Raw genomic sequence first — 22,644 nt, 5'->3', positions numbered from 1 at the left:
TTAACCCACTGCGCTACCGCCCGACTCCCCGCTTCACCACTTCTAAAGCTCCCCCCCTCCACAGGTGGGGAACCGGGGGCTCGAGCAGGGATCCATGTGTGGGTCTTTGTGTTTCGTACTATGTTAGTTTAAGACCACCACCCGGCCCCCCTGGTTTTTTTTTTTTTTTTCTTGAGCTGCTCCTATACAACTAGAACTTGGAAACCTAGGACGAGCTTCTGTCTATTCACAAGCTTGGATGGCCTTGTCTGCCTGCTGGGCCTCCCACTCATTTTATTGGTCCCAGGGTGGGGTGGGGGGTTCTCACCTGTATGAAAGGGCCTTGGGGGTTGGGGTCTGCAGCTGCAGTTTGGTACATTGGGTCTTGCTCCTATACTCGCCTGCTGTCCATCAGCCTCCCACCTCCTTGCTCAAGATGGAAATCAGGATGTCCGTCAATATTTTTTAATTTTGGATAGAGAGAGAGTGAAATAGAGAGGAGAGGTGAGATAGGAGGGACACACACACACACACACACACACCTACACCTGCAGGCCTGTTCCATAGCTCATGAAGCTTACCCTCTGCAGGTGGGTTCTGGGGTCTTGAACTCAGGTCCATGAGCACGGTACTGTGCATGCTCAGCCATGCTCCTATTTCCCTGAATCCACAGCCTCCTGTCGCCTTCCCTGTGACTCTAAGCCCAGCTGGCCACCTGTTGCCTGGGCTCCCTCCATAGCAGCAGACACCAAGAGTGCAGAGCCCAGGGTGCCACCCAAGAGCCCACCGAGGAGGACAGAGATAGCAAGGCCTGGGGCTGGGTGGTGGTGCACATGGCTGAGAGTACATATTACAACGCACAAGGACCCAGGTTCGAGCCCCCAGTCCCCACCTGCAAGGGGAAAGCTTTGTGAGTGGTGAAACAGGGCTGCAGGTGTCTCTCTGTCTCTCTATCCCCCTTCCCTATTTCTGACCGTCTCTACCCAATAAATAAAGATAAAAAAATAAATACAAAGATAACAGGGCCTCTCGTGTTCCCCTACTCCTGCCCTCCCACCTGTCTCCCCCTCCCTCTCAGCTGATAGCCCCACCTCTGCCCAGAGCATGCCTTTCTCTCCTCTCTTTAGCATCACAGAGACTCCTGAAGAGCCCGGCTGTGGGCCTGGGTAGTGAGCACCTGCAGGCCTTTCCAGGGACAGCCCTGCACCGTGAGCCCAACCCAGTCCAGACCAACCTGCCGCTCTGCCCCCGCCCGGGCCTGCCCCTGAAGGAGCTAGCAGATCAGCGGAGCAGCTCTGGCTTCCTGCAGCAGAGCAACCTGGACTCCCCGGCCAGGAGGGCCCCAGGCAGAGCCAGGGACTCTGCCCTTCAGCAGAGCAACCTGGGCATGAGGGAGACCAGCTGGGCTGCCAGAGGGGCTCCTGCCAGCCCCCACCCCTGGCCCCAAGCAACAGCCTGGGGACCTCCCCTTCCCAGAGGGCCTCTCGCCTCCTCTGCCTGCAGGCTGAGGCCCTCCCCTGCCTACCCTGGGGCAGCGGCCTTCAGTGAGCGGAGTTGGCCGGACTCCAGGCCCTTCTGCGAGCTGGGGAGCTGGACCTCCAGGCTGGAGGGGGAGCCCCTCACTCTGGAGGACCTGGCTGCTCCTGTCCACAGCTGGCCTCAGGGTGCGATGCACCAGCTTGTGGCCTCCATGCAGCACCTGGAGCTCCAGGTGGCCCGTCTTGGGTGTGGGGGTCAGGCATCCCAGGAAGCCACAGGGTCCCCCAGACAGAACCCCCAGATCAGGGAGAACCAACCCAGCCGGCCCCTTGGTGCTGTGTGGGCTGAAAGGAAAAAGCACTGTGCGCAGCCCAGGGAAGCTGCAGGCCCCCCCGAGACTCACGGGGTGCAGGCTGGACCCTCGGTCTGGGAGGCAGGCTGCCAGCTGGAGCTGGAGGGCCTTCCGGTGTCTCTGCATACACAGAGTGGGGGTGTCCTGGACCCTCGCTGGGGTGTTCTTCCTACTTGCCCTCTAAGGCGAGGAGAGAACTGCTCCCCAGAACACCCGTGTGTTGGGGGACAAAGGGGGGGCCCAAGCACATCAAGAGGGCCAGTCTCTGTTCCTCAGCCTTGGCTGGACCCCGGGCCGTGCTGCCAGAGCAGGAAGGAGGGGAGGCCACACTGAGGGAGACTCTGGTCAGAGCCTATCCTGCTTCCTGTGTGCCAGGCCCTGCTCCAGCCAGGAGCGCCCTCAAGGTAGAGGCTTGGGGGGGGGGTCTGGGAGGGGAGCTGGGGGGGCCTGGGGAGCCTCACTGGAGTACTACCCTGCTGCCACTCAGGCTGGCCATCGTGTTGTACCCCTTTGCTCCCCAAGGACAAAGCCCAGGATATGACAAGCCTGGAGTCTGGGAAAGCCCGATGAGAACATGGGTTGAGGGTGGGGACCAGAGCCAACTCTGGGAACAGGGACCCAGGTGTCTGAGCTGCAGGGGGACCCTCCCTCACACTGTCCCAGCCAGGGAAGGAGAGAGACCCCCTGGGCCCCAGGACAGAAATGTGGGGTCACCGACTGCCAGGAATCTGAAACTTTGGAAACCTCCCTGCATGCCTGAGGTCAAAGGAAGCAACCCCCTGCCTCTCGGCCTTTCAGTTCTGAAGCTCCCCAACCCCTCCCCCTGCCCCCAAGAGGGAGGGGTCCCTCCAGCCTGCAGTTTCTACAGCAGTGAAGTCCTCACAGTGTCTCCACCCTGGGCAAAGCCAGAAAGGTCATGGGGTGGCACTGAGCCCCCTCCCTGTTCCCCAGAACCGGGGCTGAATCTGCCCTGGAGCAGCCTCCCTCCGCACCCCCAGCAGGCGGCTGCTGTCCAGATGTTTCAGAGCCTGGCGACACTTGGCACAGAGATGGCAGGCCGTGGCAGCAGCACAGGCCCAGGGCCGCCAGTACCTGCTGTGTCAGGGTCTGCGGGCGCCGTGCTGGGCCCTGTGGCTCCGGGAGGCCCACCTGGAGGAGGCGCGGGCACAACACATGCAGGCTCTGCTGGCTCAGAGCTTCCAAAAGGTCAGGGGAGAAGGGGTGGGAGGCCGTGTGTCTGTGCAGGAAGACAGACTGAGTCGTCTGCCCAAACTCCTGCTCCAGCTCTGGCCAGGGTTCAAATCCTGACTCTGCCTCTTCCTTTTCTTTCTTTCTTTCTTATTGGATAAAGACAGAGAAATGGAGAGGAGAGGGGGAGATAGAGAGGGAGAGAGACAGAGACACCTGCAGCCCTGCTTCACCACTCGTGAAGCTTTCTCCCTACAGGTGGGGACCAGGCACTTGAACCCAGGTCCTTGTGCATTGTAATGTGAGTGCTTAACCAGGTGTGCTGCTACCTGGCCTTTTTCTTTCTTCCTTAATTACCTTTTCTTTCTTTCTTTCTTTCTTTCTTCCTTTCTTATTTACTCTTTCTTTCTTTCTTTCTATTATCTTTATTTATTGGATAGAGACAGCCAGAAATCCAAAGAGTAAGGGGAGATAGCGAGGGAGAGAAACAGAGAAACACCAGCAGCCCTGCTTCAGCACTCGTGAAGCTTTCCCCCTGCAGGTGGGGACCAGGGACTTGAACCCAGGTCCTTGTGCATTGTAACATGTGTGCCACCACCCAGCCCCTTCTTTCTTTCTTTCTTTCTTTCTTTCTTTCTTTCTTTCTTTCTTTCTTTCTTTCTTTCTTTCCTTTTCTTCTTCTGTCCTTCCTTCCTTTCTCTCTTTCTATCCTACTTTTCTGCTGTGCCCTCCTGGGCCGGCTACCTGTCCTCTCCATATCTCCATATCTTTAGCTCTGCCATGGTGACAGCACTCCCAGGCTGCTTGTGAAGCTGAAGTAGTAAACATACCCTTCTACCACCCAAGTGCACTTTCTTTCTCTTCTCTTACTTCTCCAATTTTAATTAATCACTTACTTTATTTATTGTCGCTGGGGCTTGACGTCTGCACAATTACTCCACAGCTCCTGGCAGCCATCCCCCCACCCCATTTTCTTTGATAGAGGGAGAAAGAGAGACAGGGCGGGTGGGGAGAGAGAACCAGAGAGCAAAGGAGAGGCATCTGCAGCACTGCGTCACCACTCACGGGGGCGGGGGGCTCGAACCCGTGTCCTCATGCACAGTAACACTCACACTCGTGCAGGTGCCCCACTGCTCGGCCCCACGGGATTGATTTTTATACCAGTTTCAGCAGGAAGTGGAAGGAGCCTTGTGGGGAAAGGTGCTCTGGGAAGGCCCCACCCTGCTTTGCCTTTTAAGGAAAACTCTCTTCTTGGCTCTCTGTCTCCAGTCACTCCTCTGTTCTCCCAGAGGCAGGGTAGTCTAGGGGTCAAGGCCACAGGCTCTGCAATGGGTGCCTCCTGCTCCGCCCCTTTCCTGCTGCCCCTCTCCAGGCTGACACCCCACCTCTCTTGTCTCTTGGCCTAGAGGAAATCTACAACTTTGCAGCAGAAGCAGGGGCTGCCTCACCTCCAGGCCAGGCCAGGAACTCCTCCGCTGGGGGTGGGGGGTGGGGGGGATGCCAGGGCCCGGGCACCCCAGGAAGCAAGCCAGAGCCGAACCCCAAGAGCAGCAGCGACAGGTAGTCTGGCGGCCTCTTTGGGGGGTGACTGTGACCTGGGCAGTGTTGTGCCCTCCCCCACACCAATGTCCTCATTCTCCCTTCCTCACAGAGAGAAAGGTGAAACCAGACGTGAACAGAGCTGTGTGCAAAACGCACCTGTCACAGCACTAGTCACACTTCTGACAGCTTCAGGGCAGCTTCCACCCCCACCCAGAGTGAGCAGAACACAGCTGATAGTTTATACACCTCCTCCATACCCCGCCCCTCCCCCCTTTTTTTCCTCCAGTGGCTGGAGCTCGGTACCAGCCCTTTGAGTCCAAGGTTTCTGGGGGCCTTTCCCCCCCATTTCATTTATTAGGACAGAAAGAGATTGAAAGAGGAGGAGGGAGATAGAGAAGAGAGAAAGATAAGCCCCTGCAGACCTGTCACTACTTGTGAAGCTTCCCCCCTGCAGGTGGGGAGCCTGGACTCAAACCCAGATCCTTGCACGGGTCCTTGTGCTTTACACCATGTGCGCTTAACTCACTGTGCTACTGCCCGGCCCCCTAGGAAGACTTCTATGAAGATATTCTCTCCTCTCTCTCTCTCTTTCTCTTTCCTTTCTTTGCAATCTGTGCCTTCTATCAGGTGCGTTGCTGTCTAGTGCCAACTCTTGCTTTCTCAGTTCAGTGCCTTTATTCAGTTTGTTTCTGACCATAGGTCTCGGTGCTGCGTTTGGGAAGCATTCCGAATAGCTGTCAGTCAGCCTGACTGCTTCATTATTCCTGCCACCATGTCCTCCCTCTCCACCATGTAGCCTTACACTCCTGTAACCTACTACTAATCACAAGTTTAAAAAAACTTAGGTAATGGAAAATAAAAAAAAAGTTCAAAGAAAACTGCATTGGAGGTGTCGCAGTGAAGTGTCGGCCTCTCGAGTATGCGGTCCTGACTTCAGTCTTCACACTGCATGTGCCAGAGTGATGCTTTGGTTCTCTCTTTCCCTCTTCCTTCCTCATAAATAATTTAAAAAAAAAATCAAGTCTCCTGTCTAGAAGAGAACAGTGGGTGGGTGTTCTTTTTTTTCTTCCTCTTCTTTTCCTTCTCCTTTTTTTTTTTTTTTTTTTGGCACTTTCCTCCTGCCAGCTGCCAGCACTACCTGGGTCCTGGGCAGATAGGGATGGGGTCCACACCCTCCCTTCATTCTCTCTCTGCCAGGCTCACCATCAGAGCTGGCAGGCAGCCTGGGGGTGGCAGAGAAGCTCAGTCAATACCAGTGAATCCTGATGGAGGGTCCAGGCTTCTTCCTGCCAGGACACTGACTAGCCAGTGAGTGAGACATGGGGTGCTAGACAAGTGGAGAGACAGGGCCAGGCAGGGCCGGTGAGTCCTTGGGGAGTGAGGGTTCAAACGGCACTGATGCAGCCACTTGTCAGATGCCCCCTCAGCTGAGCCTCCCCGTGCCCGGGACATTGACATCTGCTGCTCTTGAGGAGCTGCAGACCGTGGAGGGGCAGCTCCAGGCACCTGCCCTGCATGGGCACATAGGTGACATGGCTGTGGGCACAGCAGACATTTGAGTGTCTGAACTGGGAAGGCTGCTACTCGTGGGGAAACTGAAGCCCAGAAAGCCAGGCGTCAGCCTCGCCCCTGACCCTGCTCCACCTGTCACTCCAGTTCCCCCACCCCCGCCCCTGTGCAGTCTTCCACCTGTGGTGCAGACAAGGAAGGAGAAACTGAGTGGGGAGAAGCCTTCCAGGAGATGGGGAAGCCCCCCCAAGTCGGGTGCTCTGCCACAGGTAGAGGGAGAGGGCAGACCGCAGGGTGGGGCCCTCCTTTCCTGGGACTTGTTAAAAGCAACAACAGTGGGGGAGTCGGGCAGTAGCGCAGCAGGTTAAGCACACATGACGTGAAGTGCAGTAAGGATCCTGGTTCGAGGCCCTGGCTCCCCACCTGTAGGGGGGTCAATTCACAGGTGGTGAAGCAGGTCTTCAGGTGTCTTTCTCTCCCCCTCTCTGTCTTCCCCTCCTCTCTCCATTTCTGTCTGTCCTATCTAACAATGACGGCATCAATAAAAACAATAACTACAACAACAATAAAAAAAAACAAGGGCAACATAAGGGAAAGAAATAAATTTTTTAAAAAAGCAACAACAACAAGGAGCCATGTGGCCACGTAAGTGCACGTTACAGTGCACAAGCACCTGGGCTCAAGCCCCCATCCCCACCTGTGTGTGTATGTGGGGGGCGGGCTTCATGAGTGGTGAAGCAAGGCTTCAGGTGTCTTTCTCTCTTTATCTCCCCTCCTCAGTTTCTGTCTCTATCCAATAAATGAATAATTAAAAAACCACCACCAACAACAACATATGGACATAATCACACCTAAAAATGAACAATAACTCCTGGACACTCACTGGTACCTGGTGACCATTCAAATTCCCAGTTGGTTTTTACAAGGTTATGTTTGGTGATAGTTTCTTCAAATTGATACCTAAATAAAATCCACATACTTTGATTGGCAGAGAAGACATGAAAGTCTTTTTAAAACAAATTTAGGGCAGGGGTAGATAGCATAATGGTTATGCAAAGAGACTTTCATGCCTGAGGCTCTAAGCCCTAAGTTCAATCCCCCTGCACCACAAAAAGAGAGAGAGAGAGAATGAGAGAGAAGAAAGACCAGAGCACTGTTTACTCTAGATGGAGATAGGGATTGAGCCTGTGGCCTGTGGGGCCTCAGGTGTGTGAAGTCCCATGGTCTCACTGGCTTGGCTACCTCCCCGGTCCTACTCAATACCTGGTAACCTCTGGGCTCTCTCCTCTGTTTCTTTTCTTTTCACCGTGCACTCTGCCAACTGCCTCCTCCACTCTAGTTTTCTTTCTTTTTTTCCCTCCACCCCTCCAGGTGCTTCTGGACCTGGTGCTGGTTTCTGCAAAGACAAAGACCAAAGTACCAGGAGTGCCTGACTGGGTGCTGGGCAGGGAACCTGAGGTGGCACCTGCAGCTATGGGTACGGACGAAACAGCTCCGGGCACTGGATGGGGCCAGGGTGACCCAGCTGTCACTGTTCCTGCAAAAGGTGGGGCTGGGCCTGCTGGCTCCTTCTCTCCCCTCCCCTACAAAAGGTGGTAGTTGGACTGGGAGATGATGGAGCCAGGAGCTTTCCGGGGTGGGGGATGGTGCAGTCTGCTGGGTCTTGGAGGGCCCAAAAGGAGGCCCCTGGGGCAGGCAGGTGTGGAGTGAGTCTCTTCCACCCACTCCCCTCACTGTATCTCCAAGTGAGGCACTTTGTTCAGTGTTCGACTCTGGGCCCCAGGAGCAACCCACGAAGACATGGCTGATTCAGTGCTTATCTGCTTCTCAGGGAAGGTGGTCCTCTGCATCTCAGTCCCTGGAGGGGCCCAGCCCAGGGCCCAGAGATGGTGACGCCACCCCAGATGACAGGCCAGGGGACTCTGCAGCCAGCCTGCTGGAGACTGGCATTCTGCCAGGTGCTGCTGCTCTGGAAGGTGCGGCTGTCCCAGCGCCGGAGGGCCACGTAGGTACGGGGCCCATGGCTTGGTGGGCTGGGGACCCGGGGAGAGTCACGTGAGCCTGCCCAGTGCTGGAGTGGGGTGACTGCAGTGGGGAAAGGCCGTGCCTTGCTCTCTCCAGGTCCCAGGGCCTGGCTTATCCTAGGGCCCAGCGGGTGGGCCTGGGGAGATGACACAGAGACTGTGGCTGAGCAGAGAAGGGGAGAGCCGCCTTCATACCATCCCGAAGGGTCCCAAATATCCAGAAACTTCTGTGCCCACCTCCTGGCTCAGCGTGTGCCCCTTGGTAGCAGAGGCTGCCTCTGTCTCTCACTGCAGAATCAGTAAGGCGACGACTAGGGGAGGTGCTGGAGCTCACAGAGCTGCTGCTACCCGCCCTCCCCCCAGCCCCTCTGTGCTCCGGACCAGCAGCCTCAGGCTCACTGCACTGAGACCTTAGGGCTGCTTCCACCTAACGCCATAGCCGGGGTGCAGAGTCCAGACTGATGGTGGGAGTGAGGAGGAGGGGCAGGAGGACCGGCTTCCCTCAGGGGTATCAGCAAGAACCAGCCAGTGGTTGCAGGGGTCAGCATTCTCTCCTGGGGCAGGGAGTGAGCTGGGCAGTAGAGCCTAGGACTGAATATATGCAGTCCTGGGGTCAGTCCTGCTGCTGCATATGCCAGAACTGAGTGGTACTCTAGCCCACCACTCTCTCCCTCTCCCTCTCCCTCTCCCTCTCCCTCTCCCTCTATGCTATGTGTATGACCCAGGTTCAAATCCAGCTCCCCACTGCACTGAAGGAAGTTTTGGTGTTGTGGTTTCTCTCTCCCTCTTTGATTTTTTTTTTTTTTGCCTCCAGGGTTATCATTGCCAGCACTACAAATCCACTGCTCCTGGTGGCTATTTTTCCCCATTTTATTGGATAAGACAGAGAGAAATTGAGAGCGGAGGGGAGATAGAGAGGCAGAGAGAAAGACAGACACCTGCAGACCTGCTTCACTGCTTACGAAGTGACACCCCTCCCCCCGCAGGTGGGGATATGGGGCTTGAACCAGGATTTTTGCATGGGTCCTTGTGGTTTGGTACTATATGTGTTTAACCAAGTGTGCCACTGTCCACCCCACCCCCTGCTTTAAAATTTTTATTCTCTTTATTTATTGGATAGAGACAGAGAGAAATGGGGAGGATAGAGCGGAAGACAGAGAGAGAGAGAGAGACCTGCAGCCCTTCTTCAGCACTCAAGAAGCTTTCCCCCCTGCAGGTGAGGACCAGGGGCTTGAACCTGGGTCCTTGTGCACTGTGATGTGAGCACTTAACCAGGTGCACCACCACCTGTCCAGGTGCTATAGTCTCCTTCACTGTCTCTCTGCCTATCACAGACAGACAGACAGACAAACTGCTGTGCTCCCTCCCCCAGTCCACCCTCTGAGCTCTGGACACCAGGGCATGGCAGAGACCTCCCCAGAATGGCCTTGCCAAATTGAGTTCTGTGCCTGGGTTCCAGGTCAGCTGCTGTTTGGGGAGAATACCTTTCCCCCCTGACCTCAGTTCCCCTCTTTGTAACTGAGCAGAGACAGAAGTACTGGTGTGGTCATAGCTGTCAGCTTTTTAGTTGGGGACCCTGAGTCATGGCACAGGCAAAGCACTGGTCTCACCCTGGAATAGCAGGGACACCCAGGCTGCACCCAGAACATTAGATCAGAACCTTGGGGTGGGACCTGATGTTCCCAGAGCCCCACAGTGTTGGGAACATGGTGGCGCACGTCCCGAGGGGCTGCAGCACAGAGACCTCTTTGCTGGACCTCCCCCTAGGCCCCAGGAGGGGGAGGCTGGGCTCCAGAGCCTCCTCACCTCTTCCTGCTCCATCCTGGAACCTACGCTCCATCCTGACGGAGTGGCGCCTGAGGGTGTTACCCCCCCATCACACCAGGCCAAGTGGGGACCACCGTGAGCCTGGAGCCTGGAGGAGGTGCCCCCAGAGAGGCTGCCACCCTGCACTGCTCACTGCAGCAGGAAGTCCTCTGGGGGCAGGAGGAGAGGGCGGGGCGGAGGCCAGGGACCCAGGACTCCATCCCTCCTCCCCAGGCTCCCGGGGCCACTGCCCTCCCGGAGACCCTCCTGCGAAGTTTTCTGGGGGCAGCAAGGAGGTGGCAACAGAGGCAGTGCCTTTTGCTCTGGTGGGCAAGGCTTCAGCAGATCCAGGGCACTGTGAGCTGGCACCAGTGCAGCTGGCAGAGACGGTAAGGGGCCCTCCTCAGGATGGGTGAGCAGAACTGCCTCCCCCAACCGCCTAACCACTCTCCCCGCTATCTTTGACCTTTCGACCTTCTAGGCAGCAGCTGGTGCCAGGGGCTCCCCTTCCCACACCCCTTGGCACCCACCCAGACCCCAGTCCTCTTTACGCTGCCTGGTGGAGCGGTGTGTGCTGCACTGTGGCCAAGGCTTTGAGCTTTTAGGACTGGGCTTCATTCGTTTCTTCATCTGCAGAGTCCACCTGCCGGTCTTCTGGCCCCAGCCCAGTCCCTCACTGGCCAGGCTTCCCGTGCCCCTGGGCAAAATACCCCACCCCTCTGTCTCTTCTCACTCCACTGAGAACCAGCATAATGCCTGCTAGGTGCTCAGCACACAGTTCACAGCAGTGTCCACCTTGAGAAGTTGACACTGTGGGGGCGGATGGTGGCGCACCTGGTTAAGCACACCATCACCGTGCACAAGGACCCGTGTTCAAGACCCTGGTCCCCACCTGCAAGGGGAAAGCTTCACAAGTGGTGAAGCAGAGCTGCAGGTGTCTCTCAGTCTCTTTCCCTCTCTATCTCCTCCTCCCCTCTTAATAGCTCTCTTGTCTCTAGCCAATAATAAATGAATACAAAAATAAAAGATCAAAGAAGCAGTTGACACTGTGGGCCCAGGGACTCATCTGATCTTCACTTGTCCTTGTGACACTCTGCGTGGTCTGAGCCCTCCACTGCAGCCTCCAGCAACCCCCCTTCCCCTGTGACAGAGACACAGGCAGAAAGATTCTCCCCCCCAACCCTCCCCTTGTGTGAGACAGGAGCACTAGGCTGGCCAGGGTGGCTGAGCACATCCCCAGGGTGGCTAATCTCTCCTTCCAGTGTCCTCCTTGGCTGGAAGCTCTGGGCCACCACCCAAGGGGCCCGGATGGAGCTGGCCGCCGTTGGGCTCGGGGTCAAGTTGCAGGGCCTGTGGCGACAGTGGCTGTCACAGCAGTGGCAGGCAGAACAGGGGGGCCTGGGAGCAGGCCGGAGCCAGATGGGAGGTGCCCTGCAGCACCGGCATGCCTGCCTGAGGAGTGAGTGTGGCTGGAGATGGAGCTGGGGTGGACCAGGGCCCTTCAGGGACACAGCCTATCATTTCCGCTTCTGCTAGCTAGAAGCAGATCCATCAAAGGGTGTTACTAGAACATGAACACCGGAAGGTGGGGTCATGGGGACCCACCCTCACTCCATGGTGGTGGGTGCTGCCAGCAGTGTCTGTGCACAGGGACATGGTTGTTCCACAAGTGTGGTGATCTGCCCACTGATGTTGGCCTCTGTGCTTCCGGACCAAGCTGTTCAGGCATGCTGGTCCAGAGTTGCCAGACTGTCCAGTCTGTATTTATTTTCACTAATAAAAAATATAGGGGGCCGGGCAGTAGCACAGTGTGCTAAGCACACATGGAGTGAAGCACAAGAACCAGCATAGAGATCCAGGTTCGAGTCCCTGGTTCCCCACCTGCAGGGGGCTCACTTCACGGATGGTGAAGCAGGTCTTCAGGTGTCTGTCTTTCTCTCCTCCTCTCTGTCTTCCCCTCCTCCCTCAGTTTCTCTCTGTCCTATCCAACAACAACAGCAATGGCAATGATAACAATAACAATTGACAACAAAGGCAAAAAAATGGGAAAAAATGGCCTTCAGGAGCACTGGGTTCATAGTGCAGGCACCAAGCCCCAGCAATAACCCTGAAGGCTAAAAAAATTATGGGGGCCAGGTGGTGGTATACATGGTTAAGAACACACATTACAGTGCACAAGGACCCAGGTTCAAGCCCCTGGCCCCCACCTGCAGGGGGGAAGCTTCACGAGTGGTGAAGCAGGGCTGCAGGTGCCTCTCAGTCTCTTTCCCTCTCTACCTTCCCCTTCCTCTCAATTTCTGGCTGACTCTATCCAACAATAAATAAAAATAAAAAGATTAAAAAAATAAAAATAAAAACAAAAACAAGTGGCCTAGGAGATGACATAGTAGGTGAAGTACTGGACTTAGAAGCACAAGTGCCTGGGTGCCTGCCGGGCACCATGTGCGGCACAATGATGCTTTAGTTCCCTTTCTCTTCTCTCATAAATACGTACAAAGAGGGGGTTGAGTAGTTATGTGGAAAACTGAGAAATGTTACACATGTACAAACTACTGTATTTTACTGTCAACTGTAAACCATGAATCACTCCAATAAAGAAAAAAAAAAAAGAGAGAGTACTCACAGAGACCCTGAGAGGCAGTGAAGCTTCTCTGCTGGATCCAAACTTCAGGCTGCTTTGCAGGAAGGAGGATTCCCAGCTCAGGCTGCACCTGAGCAGATCTTCACAGGACACAGGTGAGTAGGACAATGAAGCCTCCCCTGTGGGGATGGGAGCCCTGAAGTCAGGCACCAAGTGGAGAGGTCATGCTGGCACACTGGCAGCTGAGTGTCTGGGGCAGGAATTCCAGTGAGGGGAGGTGTCCACTCAGGGGTCACATGGAGGAATTTGCAGGGCAGAGTCCTTGAAGTGCTAGCTACAGAGGAAAAGGATCCATAGCTGGGCTGCCTCCTGGCATGAATGGGGTCAAAATCCAATATATGTGGGCCCACATCAAATGACTCTCTTTTTTTTTAAACTATGATCTTTATTTAATTATTGATAGAGAGAGAGGAAAATGGGAGATAACAAGAGTGAGAGACAGAGAGACATCTACAACCCTACTTCACCACACATAAAGCTTTCCCCCAGCTGGTGGGGACCAGGGGCTAGAACCCAGTCCTTGTGCATTGTAAAATGTGTACTCAACCAGGTGTGCTACCACCTGCCCCTATCAAATGGCTCTTGTGCAGACATTATCTGTGGTGAATATTCTGTTCATAGTCTCTCCTCATATTGGTATGGGGTCCTTTGTTTTCTTGTTGCTAAGTTTGGTGACCTTATTTTCTATCTGTCTTTCTTAATTTCTTTATTTTCCTCTCTCTTCATCTCTTTTTTTTAAAGATTTTTAAAAATTTATTTATTCATGGTAAAGACAGGGGAGAGAAAGAACCAGACATCACTCTGGTGCATGTGCTGCTGGGGATTGAACTCAGGACCTCATGTTAAGAATCCAGTGCTTCATCCACTGCACCACCTCCCAGACCAATCTTTTAATTTTTTATTTATTTTTATTTTTTAAAGATATTATTTATTTTATTAATGAGAAAGATAGGATGAGAGAGAGAAAGAGCCAGACATCACTCTGGCGCATGTGCTGTGAGGAATTAAACTCAGGACCTCATGCTTGAAAGTCGAGTTCCTTAACCACTATGCCACCTCCCAGACCACTAATTTTTATTTTTTATTTTATTTTATTTTATTTTATTTAAGAAAGGAGACATTAACAAAACCATAGGATAGGAGGGGTACAACTCCACACAATTTCCTCCACCCGATCTTCATATCCCATCCCCACCGCTGATAGCTTTCCCATTCTCTATCCCTTTGGGAGCATGGACCCAGCATCATTGTGGGTTGCAGAAGGTAGAAGGTCTGGCTTCTGTAATTGCTTCCCCGCTTAACATGGGCGTTGACAGGTCGGTTCATACTCCCAGTTTGCCTCTCTCTTTCCCTAGTGGGGTGGGTCTCTGGCGAAGCAGAGCTCCAGGACACATTGGTGTGGTCTTCAGTCCAAGGAAGCCTGGTCAGCATCATGATGGCATCTGGGACCTGGTGGCTGGAAAGAGAGTTAACATACAAAGCCAAACAAATTGTTGAGCAATTGTGGACCCAAAGGTTGGAATAGTGGAGAGGAAGTGTTGGGGGGTACTCACTGCAGACTCTAGTGTACTTCTGCTTTCAGGTATCTATTTTGTACCAGTTTATGGATACATGTGAACATATGCTCTCTCTCACGGAACCTGGTCTATATCTAGGTTTTGGGACTTTGTTAGGAAGTGAACCACCTGGGATGGAGTTAGAGAATACTATGAAAGGAAATGTCTCACCTGAGTAATGAAGCTGAAGGGTTGTCATTCCACACGTGAAGTCTCTGGACACAGTCTGAAGTGAAGCATGTTGAGGTGCCACTCGTTGCATTAATTAGGTTGCAATCCGGAGATGCAGTATTATTTGATATGAATTGGGAGAAACATGTGGGAAACTGGTCCCCACACTAAGGTTCCAGGACTGAGGGAAATATAGGCTCTATAGTGGAAATGTGAGGTTCCTTCCTGCTATCTTAGGGTTCAAGAAGACAATGGATAGTTATTGTTATCATCACGTTGTTTGGTAATTGGGTTAACAAAAGAAAAAAAAATAAGTTTAGGGGTTCTGCAAAGAGACTTTTATGCCTGAGACTCCAAAGTCCCAGGTTCAATCCCCTTCACCATCAGAGCTGAGCAGGGCTCTGGTTTAGAAGGAGGAGGGGGAAGGGAGGAAGAGGAAGAGGAGGAGGAAAAGGGAAAAGGAAAAAGTTATTTAGGGCTGGAGAGACAGTATAGTGATAGTGCAAAAAAGACTTTAGTGCCTGAGGCACCGAAGGCCCCAGGTTCCCAGCACCACTATAAGCCAGAATTGAGCAATGCTCTGGAAAAACAGAACAAAAATGTTCTGAGTCGGTTGGGCTGGTAGGCTGGAGGAGACCAGTAAGGAAGCATCGCCACTGGGGTGGAGGGACCTCAGAGGGCCGGTGAGGGGCGCCCATTGACCCACGGCCCCCGGTGAGGCTGGGAAAACAATCTTCCTGCCCACAGAGCAGCAGTGTCTGCAGGCCCAGTACCAGAGGTGGGTGCAGGCAGCAGCTCAGCGGAGATGCTCAGAGGCTGGGCCAGAGCGGCTCCAACTGCAGAGGCAAGTGGGTCTGGGTGGGTGCGGATTCATTCCCACGTGGGGACAAGGGGGGCACAAGGAGGGCGGGTGGGTGCCTAGATTTGCCTCTGTAGGCTGAGGCCTAGGCAGTAGTCGGGGTGGGGGGTTCCCAGCCTGAAGACACTGTGTGGGGAGCACTGAGCTTCTTGTGTCTGCTTTGTTTTCATTTGTTTTTCACCACTCCCATCACGAAAGGTCTGTGTCCCCATCCCCATCCCCTTGATACCCACTCTAGTTCTCCCACAGTCTTAAAAACAGGTTGACAGTTTGTTCTGTTCACATTCTTGTACTCAGTTCCCTATATTCCGCAGATGAGTCAAACCACCCTGTGGCTGTCCTTCATCTCCTCACTGGCTTCACTGAGCATCCTCTTCTCCAGTTCTATCCATTTTTTCTTCCAGACACCTCTGCTCTGGCTGATGGTGGTGCTGGAGATTGAACCTAGAAACCTCAGGGGGTCAGGCAGTAGCGCAGCGGGTTAAGCGCAGGTGGCGCAAAGCGCAAGGACTGGCGTAAGGATCCCGGCTCGAGCTCCCGGCTCCCCACCTGCAGGGGAGTCACTTCACAAGCGGTGAAGCAGGTTTGCAGGTGTCTTTCTATCCCCACTCTGTCTTCCTGTCCTCTCTCGATTTCTCTCTGTCCTATCCAACAACAGCAATAACAACAATAATGATGACCACAACAATGATAAGCAATAAGGGCAACAAAAGGGAATACATAAATATTAAAAAAATAATAAAGATAATGAACCACTGAGGTTTCTACTCAGTGCCTCAGGCTGGAAAGCCTTTTGCAGAACCACTGTGCTCTCACTCCATATCATTTAAATATATATTATTGGTTAGAGACAGAGAGAAATTGAGAGGGAAGATAAAGAGAGAAACAGAGAGACACCTACAAACCTGCTTCACCACTCATGAAGCTTTCCCCCTGCAGGTGAGGACCAGGGTCTTGAACCAGGGTCCTTGTGCACTGTGATGCCTGCACTCACAGGTGCACCACTGCCTGGCCCCACTCCATGTCTTTTTGAATAAATGTGACTTGGGCTCTGGGAGCTAATTGAGCCCCTTCTCCTTTGCCTCCTATTTTGCAGCCTCTTCCAGGCCTGGCGTGGGGCTGTGGGAGGCAGGAGGGCTCCCCGGGCCAAGTCTCTGGCCTTGCAGGTTGGCCTGAGGAGAAAGGCACTGGGGCCACACTGGCTGTGTGGCAGGAAACTCGAGATGGCGTGACCCAGGCCTGCCTGGGCCACTGGAGGGGCCTTGAGCAGGAAGGCCAGGCCCAGCTGGTCTCTGGAGTGTGGCAATTGGCCTTGGGCTGGAGCCGAGAGACCCACCCACAGGGACCAGAGAAGGCTAAGGCCCAAGCCCGGCTGGCCCTGTGCTGGGCACCTTGGTTGTATGAGTCCCAGCTGCACCAACTCAGCAGAGCCCGTGCTGCCCGCAAGCTGAGCACCAGGTAGTGCTTTTACTTGGGCCTTGGCACTACTCTGGGGTGGAGGGAGGTTATCTGATGTCTGCACACCAGGGCTTGGGAGGCCTGGGGTGACAGGGAGACACGGTGAGCCAGGCTGGTCACGGCAGCCAGTCCTGGGTCGGAGCCCAGCTCTGGTGCTTTGCAGCTGTGCTGTCGCCTCTCCGGGCAAGTCTCTGGCTCTAAACCTCAAGGAAGATACTGGGCCTAAACTGGGGATTCCAGACAGAGAGCAGGTGCATAGCAGCCAGGAGAGGGGCAGCGAAGTGGGCTGGCAGTGCCCCCTGAGCAGGGTGGGCACCTTATGTGATGCCCTGCTGCTCTCCAAGCCCCACCTTCCCCTTTTTTTTTGTCCCCAAGGTTATCACTGGGGCTTGGTGCCTGCATTATGAATCCACTGATCCTGGAAGCAATTTGCCCCCCATTTTGTTGCCCTTGTTATCATTATTGTTATTGCTATTATTAATCGAGATAGGAGGGGGAGATGGAGATGGGAAGAGAAAGATAGACACCTGCAGCCCTGCTTCAGTGCTTGTGAAGCGACCCCCCTGCAGATGGGGAGCCAGAGGCTCAAACTGGGATCTTTGAGCTGGTCCTTACGCTTCAAGCGCCATGTGTGCTTAACCCGCTGTGCTACCACCAGGCCCCCATCCAAGCTTGTCTTAACCTGACTTCCCCAGACAAGGAGCAGTGAGGACACAGGCCTGGGGCTTTGCCTGCATCATGTCCTCTTCCTGTAGGGGAGTGGTGAGGGTGGCCCTGCCCCGATGGCCTCTGGCTCAGGCTCTCTGCTCACCCATGCCCTTGCCTCCCCCCATCCCAGGGTCCTAGAAGTGTGGGCCCACTTGGTAGCCCAATGCCGGGTCCTGTGAGCCGCCACCACCCAGTTCCAGCAGGCTGGGCCCCATCGACTTGTCCAGACCCACTGGGCCCAGTGACAGGCAGCACTGCTCAGTGTGTGGCTGGAATCTTGGGTTGAGACCCAGGAGTCTGGTACTGCCCACCCCAGGACTGGGGTGGACCCCAGGCACGGGCTGACACTGGCCAGCAGAGGGCATCTCTTGGTGTTGGTGGACGCTCCAGCCCCATGCAAGCGAGTGGCTGCCCAGGTGCGGTCAGGTGGTCAAAAAGTGACCTTCAGGGACTGGTAAACAGCTCAGGGTTACAGCATAGGACCTGCAGGACCTGCACACCCGAAGCCCCAGGTTCAATCCCCAGCATCACCCTATGACAGAGCTGAAGTTGGGCAGTAGCACAGCGGGTTAAGCGCAGGTGGTGACAGAGCTGAGCAGAGCTCTGGTCCCTCTCATAACAAATACAAGGGGCCAGGCAGTGGCACACCTGGTTGAGCACACACATCACAGTGTGCAAGGATGCAGGTTCAAGCCCCTGGTCCCCACCTGCAGGGGGAAAGCTTCACGAATGGTGAATCAGGGCCGCAGGTGTCTGTCTCTTTTCCTTCTCTATGTTCTCCTCCCCTCAATTTCTGTCTCTACCCAACAATAAATAAATATGTAGAAATATTGGGACCAGGAGGTGACGCACCTGGTTAAGTGCTCACATTACAGTGCACAAGGACTCAGGTTCAAGGCCCTGGTCCTCACCTGCAGGGGGAAAGCTTCACGACTAGTGAAACAGGGCTGCAGGTGTCTCCCTCCCTCCCTCTCAATTTCTGTCTCTATCCAACAATAATTAAATCATTAAAAATTAAAATAAACACAAAGCAAAGGTGACCCCCCAGGCCCCTGGCCTTATAGTCAGCTTGACTCAGCCCATGGTGCCAGGTGTGTGGGTGCCTCTGGAGGCCCAGTGGCCCTGTGGTGTTGGGGAAGCTGACTCTGGAAGAAGGCCACCACCAGGTCTACAACAAACACCACTGGACACCAGCCCCGGGTAGAGCTGTTGCACAGTGAATGCTACAGACACAGTCCCTGGGGACACCTGCACTCATCTGTACATCATGGTACAGTCAAGGACCAAGCTAGGGACACGAGGACTAGGCCACATTTCTATCAGCTTCTCCCCTCCCACCCCTGTACCGGAAAAGTAAAACATGCTTATCACAGGCAAATCAGAAAAATTAAAGGAAACAAAATAATTTTTTTTATTAGTTTCACTTCCCCAAGGAAGTTCCCCAGTTCCTTTTCAGACCACAAGCACTCAGTTCGACACCAGCAAATGGTTGACATGAGCTTGGTGGGAGGGGCTGGATAGTGGTCCTCCTGGTAGAGTGTATGTTCCCATGTACAAGGATCTGGGTTCAAGCTCCTAGTCCCCACCTGCAAGGGAAAAGCCTCCTGAGCAGTGAAACAGTGCTGCAGTGTCTTTCTCTTGCCCTCTCTAGGCCCCCGCTCTACATTTCTGCCTCTATATTAAAAAAAAAAAAGGCAGTAGCACAGCAGGTTAAGCGCAGGTGGCACAAAGCACAAGGACTGGCGTAAGGATCCCAGTTCGAGCCCCCGGCTCCCCACCTGCAGGGGAGTCGCTTCACAAGCGGTGAAGCAGGTCTGCATGTGTCTGTCTTTCTCCCCCCCCCCCATTTCTCTCTGTCCTATCCAACATCAACAACAATGCTACAATAAAAAAAGGGCAACAAAAGGGAATAAATAAAATAAATTATAAATTTAAAAAGCCTGGTAGGAGCCGTGGATTCACTGTGCAGGCAGAGCCCCAGTGATGATCCAAAGGCAATTCCGACCAACTGAGCAAGAGCTTGGTGACCAGGCAGGGGGAAGAGAGGCCACATGCAATCAGTCCAGGCACAAGAGAGCACACTGACGGGCATATAGGGCCTCAGAGCTGAAACTAGAGGGGAGAGGCAGAAGAGACATCTGTTGCCCTGCTCCACCTCTCATGACCTGTCCCCTGTAGGTGAGGAGCAGGGGCTTGAACCTAGATTCCTTATGTGACCCCTTTACTGGATACTCACAGGTCAGGCAGCACCCCCAAAAGATGCTCTAGGCTCACCACCAACCATCCTGCTTCAGGATGCTAGAACGTAACAGACTCTAGAAAGATCCCAAGGAGCAGCCAGATGGTGGCACACCTGGCTGGTGCACAAAGCCCCAGGTTCTAGCCCCTATTCCCTACTTGCAGGGGTGTCGTGCTGCGCCACGGAGAAGAGAGAGAGGAGATCCAGAGCGAAGAGGGAACACAAATCTTTATTTGCGCTGGCACCTCAGAGTTGGGTGAGAGAGAAGCAGGTTGGGACACGCGGAGGTAGCAAAAATGGCCACCTCATGGAGTAACCTTTCCTGCATCTAAACACCGAAGTGAAGAGCCGGCAAGGGAGTGAGGTTCGGAATAAGAAGGGCTTTTATGAGAGTAGCTCTCATGAGAATGGGAAGGGGGAGGAGTAACCAAAGCACTGCAACTATTGTGGGGGGGGGAATAGACAATGCCCTGAGGGCACAACATGGCGGAACAGGCTCTCCGAGAATGTCCCAACTCTTGCGGGAACTAGCAATAGCCTGAGGGGACAACATGGCAGATGTGACTGCATCTGCACAATTTCCCAGCACAGGGGGAAAACTTCATGAGAGATGAAGCAGGACTGCAGGTGTCTCTCAGTCTATTTCCCCCTCCCCTTTCTGTCTTTATCCAATGAGTAATAATTTTAATTATAATATATAAACTAAATTAATTATATAATATATACAAAGATTTTTTTTTTTCCTCCAGGGTTATTGCTGGGGCTTGGTGCCTGCACTGCTCCTTTAGGCTATTTTCCCATTTTGGTGCCCTTGTTGTAGTTATTGTTGTCCTAGCTGTTACTGTTGTTGTTGGATAGGACAGAGAAATTGAGAGATGAGTGGAAGATAGGAGGAGAGAAAAATAGACACCTGCAGACCTGCTTCACCACTTGTGAAGCAACCCTCCTGCAGGTGGGGAGCCAGGGGCTCAAACCGGGATCCTTACACTGGCCCGTGTGCTTTGCGCCATGTGCATTTAACCTGCTGCGCTACCGCCCAGCCCCTCATGTACAAAGATTCTAAGCAAAAGAGTGGAAGTGTCTTTAGGGAATTGAAATAACTAGCCTTGGTTAAGTACTGAATCCATATTTCAGATACATGGGTCTGGGAGTCAGATGGTGGCATCAGGTTGAGGGTATATGTTACCATGTGCAAGGACCCAGGTTCAAGCCCTCTGTCCTCACCTGCAGCAGGGCTGCCAGTCTCTCTAAATATATATGTATTCCCTTGCCCCTCTCAATTTCTCTTGAAAAAAAAAAAGATATGGGGGGGGGTCTATGGAATCGGCAGACTCTGGGGCCTCAGGGTGTTTTTATTTCTAGAAATGAATTTTAAGTCCATTTTATTTGCCAGCTATGCTTAAGACTTTCATCCCATCCCATGAGTAAAGGCAGGGGGCATTGGGGGAGGGGGCAGCTGAGGCTTAGGGGACCTTATGGTCACCAGGCTGCTCCCTTCCAGGACCTCTTTATCAAGCAGGTACCCAGGGGGCCCCACCTAAGGACACACAGGCACTGGCTGCCCCCTGCTAGGCTCTGAGAGCCCACGGGCAGAGCTGCCCTGGGTTGGGCTCAGACCTCGCTCCAGGCAGACAGAGCCTCAGGCAAGAGGCTCGGCTGTGGTTTGGGCAAGGAGAATGGCCTCTCTCTGGCCACTGGGGGTCTCCCTGCGTGGCAGCTGCCACTGGTCTCCTGCCACATGGGGGACCCCCGTCATGCCGCCTCTTGCTCCTCTGGTTGCAAGGGACATAACCCTCCCTCAGGAGTCCCCCAGTTGTCCACGGGGTCTCCCCTTTGGCTGTTCTCTCAGAAGCACAACTGCAGGCCACAGGCCCCAGCGTCCAGGCTGCCTGGCCCAGCCCAGCCCAGTGATATAGTCTGGGCAGACAAAGAGTTCAGGGAAACATCCCAGGTTCAGAGTAAGGAGGCTCCCCCTGCGGGGTCAGAAATGTCCTGAAGTGGAGGAAGGGGGCGGCCGCCACCCAGCAGGGCCTGAGAATCAGTGTCCAGCTCTCGTGGAAAAAGCTTTCTTTTCTTTCTTTCTTGTTTTCCCCACGCCCACTTCCTCTTCTGAAATATTTCAGCCATTCGGAGAAAAAGTTTTTCCCTTCACTTTGGGCAGCAGTCCAAGGCAGCTGGAGGCTGCGGGTGGGGGCTATGCAGAGCTTAAGGGGGTGCTACTGGCTGCCCTGCCCCAGGGCCTCCCGGAGAGAACTCCAGAAGCCTCCCCTCCAGGAGTCCCCCATCTCTTCCGACTTGACACCCCTTTCCAGGTGACCAAGGGCCTCCCTTCAGCCATGCCCTCCCACTCTGGCCGCAGCAGCCTGCACAGGGTGGTAGGGCCCTGCCAATCACCAACCCAGGATAGGTGCGGGCTCTGAGGCCAGTGCGCAAGGTGACGCCAATGCCAAGGGGGTGCAGCTGGGTGAGGCTGGGGCCCGGGGCTACCCCAGCCAGGGCCAGAGCTGGGCCCCTTCCAGTCAGTGCCCCGTGATGACAGGAGCAGGGCTGGGACCCCTCCAGGCCATGGGGAAGCACACCAGCCTCCCCCCAGGTGGCTGTGTCTGCGGCGCTGGCGCCACAAGGCCCAACTCCATGTGCTGCAGGCTTCCCGCAAGGCCAGTCTCTTGGCAGAGACTTGGCAGTACTGGGCAGATGCTCAGGGGGCGGAGCAGCTGGCAAGGGTCCTGGTGAGTGGCAGGTCCCCCCCCTGTACTACTCTCATCCCATGTTCACCCCAGCCCCTAGAAGAACCTCTCAAAGTGTGGTTTGGGGGTTCCCCTGGGCTGAAGCCTTCCTCAGGCCCAGGAATCTGCATGAGCACATAAGGGGGCACACATGCCCGACACCCGCATCAAGATGCGGGGCTGCTGTGGGCTCAGCCGAGGGAGGCAGCCCCGCCCGGCCAACCGTCCCCACAGCTCAGTGGTGCCTACGAGGGGCCTGGCGATCATGGCGGCGGGTCCTGCAGCTGAGGTGGCTCAGAGGTTGTGGCGACTGGAGGGTGCCTACATCCTCTGCCAGCTGCTGTGCTCACCCCCACAGGGCCCTGTGGAGCCCTGGGCCACATCTGAGCTCTTCCCAGCTGGCAGCT

General features: G+C 54.5%; 1 protein-coding gene and 1 long non-coding RNA gene across 2 annotated transcripts; one reads left to right on the top strand and one right to left on the bottom strand.

Annotated features, from left to right (window-relative positions):
* Window positions 1–1,106: 1,106 nt before the first annotated feature.
* On the top strand, window positions 1,107–16,642 carry CUNH1orf167 (chromosome unknown C1orf167 homolog; the record flags this gene model as incomplete). Its single annotated transcript, XM_060184266.1, has 10 exons — window positions 1,107–1,943; window positions 2,787–3,031; window positions 7,389–7,582; window positions 7,863–8,054; window positions 8,171–8,204; window positions 10,114–10,268; window positions 11,142–11,338; window positions 14,995–15,127; window positions 16,203–16,272; window positions 16,320–16,642. Coding segments are annotated over 10 exons (2,306 nt in total), but the record flags the coding sequence as incomplete, so codon positions are not given.
* A 4,203-nt stretch (window positions 16,643–20,845) lies between these two features.
* Window positions 20,846–22,467, bottom strand: LOC132536424 (uncharacterized). Its single transcript, XR_009548004.1, has 2 exons — window positions 21,236–22,467; window positions 20,846–21,192 (listed from the first exon to the last, which is right to left on the bottom strand). It is a non-coding gene; the product is annotated as an uncharacterized LOC132536424 (long non-coding RNA).
* Between the last annotated feature and the right edge of the window lie 177 nt (window positions 22,468–22,644).

The sequence above is a fragment of the Erinaceus europaeus genome, unplaced genomic scaffold, assembly GCF_950295315.1.
Source record: "Erinaceus europaeus unplaced genomic scaffold, mEriEur2.1 scaffold_616, whole genome shotgun sequence".
In the NCBI taxonomy this organism is placed as follows: Eukaryota; Metazoa; Chordata; class Mammalia; order Eulipotyphla; family Erinaceidae; genus Erinaceus; species Erinaceus europaeus.
Note: the sequence above shows the minus strand (reverse complement) of the source record. Positions and strands in the feature narration are given on the sequence as shown.